This window comes from Mobula hypostoma, chromosome 5 (genome assembly GCF_963921235.1).
Source record: "Mobula hypostoma chromosome 5, sMobHyp1.1, whole genome shotgun sequence".
Lineage (NCBI taxonomy): Eukaryota > Metazoa > Chordata > Chondrichthyes > Myliobatiformes > Myliobatidae > Mobula > Mobula hypostoma.
In genome coordinates this window covers 72,908,514-72,920,918 of record NC_086101.1, presented here as the reverse complement: position 1 = coordinate 72,920,918, position 12,405 = coordinate 72,908,514, and the positions used below count along the sequence as shown (strand labels likewise).

At 41.5% G+C, this 12,405-nt stretch overlaps 1 protein-coding gene across 6 annotated transcripts in view; it reads right to left on the bottom strand.

Moving 5' to 3' along the window:
* Window positions 1–12,405, bottom strand: part of ptpn4a (protein tyrosine phosphatase non-receptor type 4a) — a 231,415-nt gene that overhangs the window by 69,119 nt on the left and 149,891 nt on the right. For all 6 annotated transcript variants that reach the window (XM_063048534.1, XM_063048536.1, XM_063048533.1 and 3 more), the window contains one exon: window positions 8,252–8,315. In XM_063048534.1, the coding sequence (XP_062904604.1) occupies window positions 8,252–8,315 (64 nt within the window). The remainder of the gene's footprint in view (window positions 1–8,251; window positions 8,316–12,405) is intronic.

The window sequence follows — 12,405 nt, the reverse complement described above, 5'->3', positions numbered from 1 at the left end:
ATTGTTGAAAGCATTGTTTGAAAGCAGTCCATTATCTGGACGAGGTGCCGGCACTGATTTTGTTTATTTAGACCAGGAGACCATAAGATATTTGAGCAGAATTAAGCTATTTGGCCCATCATGTCAGCTCCACCCTTTCATCATGGCTGATCCAATATTTCTCTCAGTGCCAATCTCCTGCCTTCTCCCTATATCCCTTCATGCACTGACCAATCAAGAATCTATCAACCTCTGCCTAGAGTTAAAAATACACTTGGACTAAGATGTTAACTGTCCTGTGCGAGATGTTAACTGACCAGTGGGATCACCAGTTGATCTGCCACCTGTCTTCAGGAGTTTCGGCCCGCTTATGATCAAGACTCCCCTTGAGGTGGTGGGCCAGCAGTGCTAAAGCACCACCTCCCACTGGTGAGCTTAAAAACTTGGCATCTGCCTCTATCAGTCACTTCCATCCAACAGATAGTCTGCTCTTCAGGTGTCTATGCAACTACTGAAAGGTTTGCAAGATATGTATACACTGTCTGACTATCTGCCCCTCTGGACATACTTGGTCCACACCCATGCTGATCCTTTCTCTGCTGCCTCAGCTACAGCCCTGCTGGTTGACTTGATCTCTCTTCTAGTGAAGCCAAGGTCACGCAGCCACTTCTGGAGAGTTAACGCAATAAACCCACGGCAGCCTACTTCAAATGGATAGCATGAGACCTTCCACCCTCTGTCTCTGCACTCTGATCTTAATTCTACATACTTGGTTAACTTGCGCTCATGGGCTTCATCGATGTTGTCTTCCCAGGGGACTGTGAGTTCACCAATAACCACTTCTCTACTGGTGTCAGACCATACGATTATATCTGGACGCAATGTGGTGAAAGCTATTTGCTCCAGGAAACTGCCTTTCCCGTCCAGGTCGGCCTTGACACACCAATCATTGGCTGAAGAAAGTATGCTTTATCGTGAGCCTGCGCTGTACACCCTTGACTTGGAGTCTTCTTTCACAAATGATATGCGATGTTCTGTGCAGCATTTAAATATACATAAGCACTTGGCCTCCACAGCTACCAGTGGCAAAGAATTCCAAAGATTCATCACTCTCTGGCTAAAAAAATTCCTCCTCATCTCTGTTCTAAAAGGACACCCTTCTATTCTGAGGCTGTGTCCTCTGGTCTTGGACTCTACCACCACAGAAAACATCCTCTCCACATCCACTCTATCTCGGCCTTTCACCATTCGATACGTTTTAATGAGGTCATGCTTCATTCCTCTGAATTCTAGTAAATACAGGCCCAGAACCAAACACTCTTCATATGACAAGACATTCAATCCTGGAATCATTTTCGTGAGCCTCCTTTGAATCTGTTCCAGTTTGAGCACATCCTTTCCAAGATGAGGAGCCCAAAACTGCTCATAATACTCCAAGTGAGGCCTCACCAGTGCTTTATAAAGTCTCAACATTACATCCTTGCTTTTATATTCTAGTCTTCTTGAAATTAATGCTAAAATTACATTTGCCTTCCTCACCACAGACTCAACCTGCAAATTAACCTTTAGGGAATACTGCACAAGGATTTCCAAGCCCCTCTGCGCCTCAGTTTTTTATATTTTCTCTCCATTTAGAAAATAGTCAACTCTTTCATTTCTTCTACTAAAATGCATGACAATACACTTCTTAACACTGTATTCGATCTGCCACTTCTTTGCCCATTCTCCTAATCCAAGTCTTCTGTAGCCTCTTTACTTCCTCAAAACTACCTGCTCCTCCACTTATCTTCAAATTGCCTGTAAATTTTGCAACACTATCAATTCCAAATAGGTACAAAAAAAAATCGGTCCCAACACACACTCCTGTGGAACACCACTAGTCACTGGCAGCCAACCAGAAAAGGTTCCCTTTATTCCCACTCTTTGCCTCCTGTCAATCAGCCACTACTTTATCCAAGCTAGAATCTTCTCTGTCATACCATGGGCTCGTAGCTTGTTAAGCAGCCTCATCTGTAACGCCTTGTCAAAGGCCTTCTGAAAATCCAACTATACATCAACTGATTCTCTTTTCTCTATCCTGCTTGTTATTTCTTCAAAGAATTCCAACAGATTTGTCAGGTAAGATTTTCCCTTGAGGAAACTATGTTGACTACGGTCTATTTCATCATGTGTCTCCAAGTATCCTGACACCTCATCCTTAATATTCGACTCCAACATCTTCACAGCAACTGAGATCAGACTAACTGGCCTACAGTTTCCTTTCTTCTGCCTCTCTCCCTTCTTGATGAGTGGAGTGACAGTTGCAATTTTCCAGTCTTCCGGAACCATTCCATAATCTATTGATTATTGAAAGATCATTACTAATGCCTCTACAATCTCATCAACCACTTCTTTCAGAACCCTGGGGTGTACACCATCTGGTCCAAGTGACTTATCTACCTTCAGCCATTTCAGTTTTCCAAGAAGCTTCTCTCTAGCAATGGTAACTTCACACACTTCATGACATCTGACATCACAATACTGCTAGTGTCTTCCACAGTAAAAACTGATGACCTAGCGGAGGAAAGCCACAGCGGCGGATCCCTGGCACTGAGTCTGGCTGTGTGGCTCAGAAGAGAAGGTGAGAGAAGAGATGAGCTGTAGTGATAAGGGATAAGGGAAAAGAAAGGACGTTCTGTGGACAAGAACAGATGGTATGCTGCCCCCTGGTGCCAAGGTCAGGGACACCTCAGATTGAGTCCACAGAATGCTTAAGTGGGAGGGTGAGCAGCCAAAGGCCTTGGTCGACATCAGTACCAATGACATGGGTAGGGGGTGTGATGAGGTCCTGCATAGTGAGTTCAGGGAGTTGGGTGCTAAGTAAAAGGACTGGACCTCCAGGGTTGTGATCTCAGGATTGCTATCTGTGACACGAACTTGTGAGGCCAGAAGTAGATATCAGCACATACTAGTCCCAACTAGAGAGGATGCAATACTAGATCTATTAGGGAATGAGACAGGCCAGGTGACAGAAGTTTGTGAAGGGGAATACTTTGCAACATAATGCATCATAGTGATCATAACACAATTAGTTTCAAGGTAATTATGGAAAAGGATAAGTCTAACCCTTGGGTTGAGATTTTAAATTGGAGAAAGGCCAATTTTGATGGCATCAGAAAGGATCTAGCAGATGTAGATTGGGATAGGTTGTTTTCTGGCAGAGGTGTACTTGGTAAGTGGAAGGCCTTTAAAAGTGAAATTTTCAGAGTACAGAGTTTATATGTTCCTGTCAAAATAAAAGGCAAGGATAGTAGGTTTAGTGAAATGGATTTTCTGCATCTGTATTTACTCGGGAGATGGACACAAGAGTATATAGATTGAGACAATGCAGCAGAGAAGTCGTAAACTCTATATAGATTACTGAGGAGGAGGTGTTTGCTGTCTTAGGCCAAATAGGGTGGATAAATCCCCAGGGTCTGACAAGGTGTTTCCTCAGACCCTGTGGGAGGTTGGTGCAGAAATTACATTTGCCTAGGAGAGATATTTAAAACATCCTTTGCCATGGGTGAGGTGCCAGAGGATTGGAGGATAGATAATGGTGCTCCATGTTTAAGAAAGGCTCCAAGGATAAGGCAGGAAATTATAGGTTGATGAGCTTGACATCAGTAGGGATAGTCAACACGGTTTTGCACGAGGCAGGTCATGTCACACAAGCTTAGCAGGTTGTTTACAAGATGCCATATATAATGTCGTTTTACAAAAGGAGCATTAGGATCAAATACACTGAAGGAAGAGCACTAAGCCAATAGGTATTGTGGCCATAAAAATATAGATCAACTGATACCCATTGCAAAAAGCCAACAGAACAATGAATGAGGTGTCATATTATCAATCTGTTGGCCTTGTTGTGCCCACCTACACATGATATTCTAAAACAAACAAAAAGACTGAAGAAATACTTCACAAAACTAAATTCCATTTCAAACATTAAAAATAATAGAAATTCAGGAATCAAAAATGGTGCTTTGAACTGCAGAGCAATTCATACAGCAGTGGAGAAAGAGGCTGCGAGTAACTAAAAACAGGTTGCCATTAGTTTGTTTTCAGGTATGACCAGCTGGGTGGAAGCTGATATAATAAATTTAATGTCTCAAAGAGAGTGCCAGAAATTCTTGATGCTTAGGCCTTTTGCTGGCTATCTTACTCCCATATTGTTGAATTTGCTTCATTCTCGGATAGAGTCATAGAAAACCACAGCACAGAAACAGCCTGTCTAATCCATGCCAAACCAGTAATCTGCCTACCCCAATCAACCCGCAGCAGGACGTTAGCCCTCCATGCCCCTCCCATCCATGTACCAATCCAAATTTCTCTTCAAGCTGAAATCAAACCCAATCCACCACTTGATCTGGCACTCATTCACACTCACCACCCTGAGTCAAGAATTTTCCCCTCATGTTACCTTAAACATTTCACCTTTCACCCAAAGAAAAAAAAAGTAAAGTATAAAGTAACCCATGATCTCTAGTTATACTTTCACCGAACCTCAGTGGAAAAAGCCTGCTTGCATTTACCTCATCTATATCCCTCAATCTTCTATGTTCTAGGGAATAAATTCTTAACCTATTCAATCTTTCCCTATTACTCAGGTCCTCAAGTCCCAGCAGCATCCTTGTAAATTTTCTCTGCACTCTTTCAGTCTTACTTGCAACTTTCCTGCAGGTTGTGATGCTGTAAATGGTTGAGATATGCATATATTTTCATACAATTTCCTGTCTGAACACCTCATATTCTCCAGGTATTCAAAAGCAGCAAATGTCAAAAATTGCAGGGTTAAAATTCTAAGTTGTTAGACAAGTCCGAGAACATAGAAAAGTAGAGCATAGTATGGACCCTTTGACCCACAATGTTGTTCGAACATTGTAACCTACTCCATGAACAGTCTAAGCCTTGCCATCTATATAGCACATAACCCTCTTTTTCTTACATCCATACACCTATCCAAGAGTCTCGGAAATGTTCCTAATATACCATCCCAGCAGTGCATTCCAAACACCTGCCACTCTCTGTGTAAATAACCTACCTGATATCTCCCTCCACTTTTCTCCATTCACTTTAAAAGAATGTCCATTGGTATTAGCCACTGCCATACTGGGAGTAAGGTGCTGGCTGTCCACTCTATCCTTGATTGTCCTTGCTTAACTTATGCCTCTCTACAAACTGATCTGTATTCTCCCCAGGGATAATCAACCAACAGGACAATTGCTTTCATTTCACTTAAATACCATATTTATCACAAAGATGGCACACCAGCTCCTGTAATTTCTTTGAAGCTTAAGCAGTTTCAGCCTTAAACTTCTACAGACAGATACACTATTGAAATTATACTGACTGGTTGCATTCTGGCCTGGTACAGCAATTCTAATGCACAGGAATGCAAAAGACCGCAGAGAATAGTGGACACAGGGCAGTCCATCATAGGCACAACTTTCCCCACCACTGAAATCATCCATAAGAGGTACTGCTCCAAGGCAGCATCTATCATCAAGGATAGCCACCATCTAGGTCAAGCCCTTTTCTCATTGTTACCACCATGCAGAAGGTAGAGAACCCTTGCGTCCTACATCACCATGTTCAGAAACAGCTACTTTCCTATATATTCTTGAACTGACCAGCAGAACCTTAATCCTACCTCAGCAAAAGAACACAATGGACCACAGTTTAGTCTCTGACTATAATTGTCTTGTTTCTACTGGTCTTTTTTTCCCTTCACTGCCTGATATGATTTATGTTCTGTGCTGTCAAAGCACAGGTTTGTGATTAGATAACCTTCAGCCAGGAGACAAAAATAATTGGAAAAATGGTGATTACTGTTATGATTAAATTAAGAGATTTTTTTTAAAAAAAAACAGACTTAGTAATTTATCCATTTGAAAGATCTCTCAAATCAACTGTTATCGATGGTCTATATTCTTCTTCCATGATGTGAATGTTTGTACCATTCCCCTTCTTTTATCAACAGGGACATAAAATACACTGGTGCAATTCCTTATCTCTTCAAACAATTCTAAAACATCCAAAAGATTTCACATCAGCTTTATCTTAATTGTGGATGCAATTAGATAGATGCAAGCATTCCAGCAGACTACAACTTCTTCCAATTGTTATGTTTTTTTTAAAACTCAATTTTTTCAAGCAACCTCTCTGGATTCTCAATTTCCTGTTTGATTCCACCACTGCCTGCTCTGCAGTTCACATCTGCAATGTCAATGGGATATACGATCAATGACCACTTTATTAGGTACAGGAGCGGAAGCCAGTGTCATCTTCTGATGCTGTAAGCCCATCCACTTCAAGGTTCGAAGTGTTGTCCATTCAGAGGTGCTCTTCTGCACACTGCTGCTGCAATGTGTGGTTATCTGAGTTACTGTCGCCTTCCTGTCAGCTTGAATCAGTCTGGACATTCTCCTCTGACCGCTCTCATTAACAATGTATTTTTGTCCACAAAACTACTGCACACAGGATGGTTATTGCTTTTTGCACCATTCTCTGTAAACTCTAGAGACCGTTGTATGAGAAAATCTCAGGAAATCAGCAGCTTCTACAATACCCAAAACACCCGGTCTGGCACCAAAAATGATTCCACGATCAATCACTTGCCCCCCTATTCTGATATTTGGTCTGAACAACTGAACTTCTTAACCATGTATGCATGATTTTTTGCATTGAGTTGCTGCCACATAATAGGTTGATTAGAGATTTCCATTAACAATCAGGTGTACAGGTGTAGCTAATAAAATGGCCACAAAGTGTAGATTCTAAAGCTATTGTCAAGGTAGGTTTGTTAGGTTTAAACAAGTACATATTTCAGTTTAACAACCCTGGTCAGGTTGTCAAAACTCCTTGAGTGAACCAATACCATTAGGGTGTGGCGAAAAGAATGATCCAACAATTAAATATTCTATTATACAAAGCTGCATGAAGTACTGTGTACTTTTTGCTGGCAATTTAATGAACGTTTCCTCAATAACCTCGACCAATTCCAATTTTGGCTGGTGCAGTTATTTGCACTGCAGCAGTGTAAATAATCGAATGATTAAACATCAGTCATCCACTGAGACAGCATAAGTCAATGCTTGATTTTCAAAGTATCTAAAGTTATATGATCACAAACTAGGTGCTCTACTTGTATAACTTGATCAAAATATACAAGTAGCGCACCTAGTTTGTGATCATATAACTTTTTTTCCGTTTCTATATGCAGCAACCCGAGATTCTCCGTACATACAAGTGAATGAATATTACAAGTCAGTAAACATTCAACCCAGGTTGTGCTCATTTAGAAGACTGTCTCTAGTAGATCGTAGTTTGCATCTGGAAATTGACGTGAGGTGGCAGACAATGCCATAAGAATGATCCCATGTGGAAAGATCTTTATTACTCAAACACCTTTAGCACACTGGGTTTGTATATGCTAGCAGAGCAAACTAAGAGTTGATTCTAGTCTTACAAAAAAAAATCAAGAGCTAATATGAGTGCAAACTTAAAAACCTTAATTAGATAGGTTGAATTGGTTATGATGTCTGGGAAGTGTGTGGACACTTGGTGGGCAGGTGGTGGTGCTGGTTAGCAAAAGGGGAAGATGTCAGAGACTGAGTGGGGCCAAATATCACGCATATCAATAATGCAGGAGAAATAAAGTTCAATGTTAGCTAGTTCTTTTCATAGAAGTAAAAATCATCCACTGTAATGAACACTTACCCTGCATATTCTCAAATGTGAGATGCACCAGTTCCTGACTGGGATGCAGTTTCCATCACAGAAGAGATGTAGAAATCAAATGTCATAACCAAAATGATATACTAAACTGGTTTGGTTCATTTGAAAGGATTAGAATGGAGTTTTCCAGATTGTTTTTTCTCTCCATTGAGTGTTTCTTACTTCTGCTGTTACACTACATGGTACATGACACACAAGGCATTGTAGCTGTTCAGTACGTGGATCAGCCAGTTATTCCTTGCCTACTGTTTGGTGCATGTACTTATGATAGTGCGCAGATTTTCCCAGTGTTTATGTAGGTAATGGATGTCCAATGTGCATTGCAATTCATCAAAAGTTGTTCTAAACCAGTGTGAAATGTAAAGGAACATACAAGTGGAGACAAAATAGTTTCATATTTAATGGGACATAAAACATCTAATATTGAAATCTACTTCTGGAATTCTAGCTCAACACGATCTCAAATTAAAACCAAGTACAAGGTTCAAAGTTCAAAGTAGAAAAGGTCACTTACCAGTTCTCTTCTAAGTTGAATGAAAAACTGTTTGCATTTGAATGATATTTTTACAATCTTCAACCTGTGTAAAAGAAAACTGTTAGTAGCAGCAATTTCAAATCAATTACCGGACCATCAGCAATTAAAAAGTTAAAAAGAAAATCTCATTCACAGCACGTTTCAAACAGCTTCCTCATGATATTTGAAATGATTTTTTCAGCCAGGTAACTTTAGAAGTGTGGCCACTCATTCCAGTATAGGAAATACAGCAAACAGCTCGTATTGACCTTCAGTTCACTTTCATTTTCAAATACATAGGGAGGCACTGCTGTTCTTTGAATATTGCAGAGGATATCATCTGACCAATGACATTTTTACCATTTCAGCATCCTAGTATTGCATATAGTATAAGCCCAGTTACACGTTGGAGTTCATCACCTCCTAGCTTAAGAGGTGAGAATGTTAGCAAATTTGCTAACCTGTTGGAATAACTTTGTTTTGGAAAGGTTTCTGAATCAACCCTGCATAGTAATTTGGGTTCAGATAACTAAAGGGGAAAATCAATGAAGCTGAAAACTTGGGTCATAGAGTCATAGACCACTACAGCACAGAAACAGGCCCTTCAGTCCATCAAGTCTATGCCAAACTATTATGCCTAGTCCCATCAACTCGCACCTGCACCATAGCCCTCTGTACCCCTACCATCCATATACTTATCCAAACTTCCTTTAACTGTTCAAATCAATCTAGCATCTGTCACTTCTGCAGGCAGTCCATTCCCTATTCTCACTGCCCTCTGCGTGAAGGAGCTTCCCCTCAGGGTCCCCTTAAACATTTCACTTTTCACCCTTAACCCATGACCTCTAGTTGAAGTCTCACCCAACCTTGGAGGAAAAAGTCTGCTTGCTTCAACCCTTTCTATACCCTTCATAATTTTGTATACCTCTGTCAAATCCCCCCTCATTCTCCTACGCTCCAGAGAATAAAGTCCTAACCTATTCAACCTTTCCCTGTAACTCAGACCCTCAAGTCCTGGCAGTATCCTCGTAAATTTTCTCTGTACTCTTTCAATCTTATTGATAGCTTTCCTGTAGGTAGGTGCATACAATACTCCAAATTTGGCCTTACCAACATCTTATACAACTTCAACATAACATCCCAATTTGTGTACTCAGTACTTAAATATATTAAGACCAATATGCCAATGACTCTATCTACCCATGATGCAACCTTCAAGGAATTATGGATCTGTATTCCCAGATTCCTCTGTTCTACCGCACTCTTCAGTGCTCTACTGTTCACTATTCTGTTAAATCCTATCTGGGTTTTTTCTCCCAAAGTGCAACACTGCATTAATTTCCAAGTGACAGTTTTCAGCTCATTTTTCCCATTTGATGCAGATCCTGCAGCATTACAATCATCAAAATGGTCTGGTTGAATATCTAAGTAAAAGTACACATATAACTCGGCTCAATTACATGCAATGATGACTACTTTTTTTCATCTTTAAAATAGTAAAATAGGATAAAAATGCTAAAGAAAAAACCTAAAATCTCTTTTTTGTTTAAAAACAATTAGCTCTACCTCAGATAAGGGACAGATCTGAATTCTTCCCATTTTATCACTTGAATTCAGAGGTAAGTTTCACACAGCACAACTACCTGCTAAGAAGCTGACAAGCCTCAGGTAGTGCACTAAAGATCTGTTGTAACAATTTAAATTTTAGAGACGACGAGCAGCAACATGTAATGGGTAAATATATATGAATTGGAGTCTGTGTATGAAGATCCAAAAATGAAAACTTGGTTAAATGTTGCACTTTAGCACACCACAGTCAACAATACATATTTTTTAAAAAATCAACAAAATAAGTGTCTGGCTCGAAAGGGTTGGATGGAATGAAAATTGCAATTTAACTCATCTTTATTTGCATTTACTGGTTTGAAATCAAAGTCTGACACTTATTGCAATTCAAAGTAAATTAGTATTTCAATAATGAAGAGTTTAAACTTGCTGTCTGAGTAAATAAACACAAGTTGGTGCAAAGACTGAAGAACAACTACAACCATTTTTATATCAGAACATTTGTAATACAAAACAACCCTTAGGCTTATTATTTCTGTAGTTGTTGACAAACCCAATACCACATTCTGGCACCTGACCCTGTCCTGTCCTGGTTTTTCATGTACTTATCCAATTACACTGAATATAGAACAGTACATCACAGGAACAGGCCCTTCGGCCCACAATGTTGTGCTGAACCAATTAAATTAGTAATCAAATGGCTAACTAATCTCTCCAGCCTATATAATGTCCATCTACTTCCATTTTCCTTACACCCATGTGAATCTAAACAGCTCTTTAAAGTCTCTACTATATCTGCCTCTATCACTACCCCAGGCAGCACATTCCAAGCACCCACAACTCTGTGCTAAAAAACACGCCCTCACATCTCCTTTGAAATTACTCCCTCTCATTTTAGATGTATGCCCTCTGGTATTAGACATTACAATCCTGGGAAAAAGATACTTTCCGTCTACTCTATCTAGCTTCTCATAATCTTATAAACCTCTATCAGACGCAAACACGAGGAATTCTGCAGATCGACAACTGCATTGGCGCTGCTTCCTGCACGCATGCTGAGTTCGTTGACTTTATTAACTATGCCTCCAACTTTCACCCTGCCCTCAAGTTTACCTGGTCCATTTCCGACACCTCCCTCCCCTTTCTAGATCTTTCTGTCTCTATCTCTGGAGACAGCTTATCTACTGATGTCTACTATAAGCCTACTGACTCTCACAGCTATCTGGACTATTCCTCTTCTCACCCTGTCTCTTGCAAAAATGCCATCCCCTTCTCATAATTCCTCAGTCTCTGCCGCATCTGCTCTCAGGATGAGGCTTTTCATTCCAGGACGAGGGAGATGTCCTCCTTTTTTAACGAAAGGGGCTTCCCTTCCTCCACTATCAACTCTGCTCTTAAACGCATCTCCTCCATTTCACGTACATCTGCTCTCACTCCATCCTCCCGCCACCCCACCAGGAATAGGGTTCCCCTGGTCCTCACCTACCACCCCACCAGCCTCCGGGTCCAACATATTATTCTCCGTAACTTCCGCCACCTCCAACGGGATCCCACCACTAAGCACATCTTTTCCTCCCCCCCCCTCTGCATTCTGCAGGGATCGCTCCCTACGCGACTCCCTTGTCCATTCGTTCCCCCGCCCCCCCCCAACTGATCTCCCTCCTGGCACTTATCCTTGTAAGCGGAACAAGTGCTACACATGCCCTTACACTTCCTCCCTTACCACCATTCAGGGCCCCAGACAGTCCTTCTATGTGAGGCGACACTTTACCTGTGAGTCGGCTCGGGTGAAATACTGCGTCTGGTGCTCCCGATGTGGCCTTTTATATATTGGCGAGACCCGACGCAGACTGGGAGACCGTTTTGCTGAACACCTATGCTGTGTCCGTCAGAGAAAGCAGGATCTCCCAGTGGCCACACATTTTAATTCCACATCCCATTCTGATATGGCCTCCTCTACTGTAAAGATGAAGCCACACTCAGGTTGGAGAAACAACACCTTATATTCCGTCTGGGTAGCCTCCAACCTGATGGCATGAACATTGACTTCTCTAACTTCCGCTAATGCCCCACCTCCCCCTCGTACCCCATCCGTTATTTATATACACACATTCTTTCTCTCTCTCTCCTTATTCTCCCTCTGACTATACCCCTTGCCCATCCTCTGGGTTTCCCCCCCTCCTCCTTTTCCTTCTCCCTGGGCCTCCTGTCCCATGATCCTCTCATATCCCTTTTGTCAATCACCTGTCCAGCTCTTGGCTCCATCCCTCCCCCTCCTGCCTTCTATCATTTCAGATCTTCCCCTCCCCCTTTCAAACTTCTTACTAGCTCTTCCTCCAGTTCGTCCTGATGAAGGGTCTCAGCCTGAAACGTTGAACGTACCTCTGCCTAGAGATGATGCCTGGCCTGCTGCGTTCACCAGCAACTTTGAGGTGTGTTGCTTAACCTCTATCAGATCTTCCTTCAGCATCCAACGCTCCAGGAAAAAAAAGCAACAAAAGCTTATCCAGCCTCTAATAATAGTACATGCTTTCTAATCCAGGCAGCACCTTGGTGATCCTCTTTTGTACCCTCTCCAAAGCCTCAAC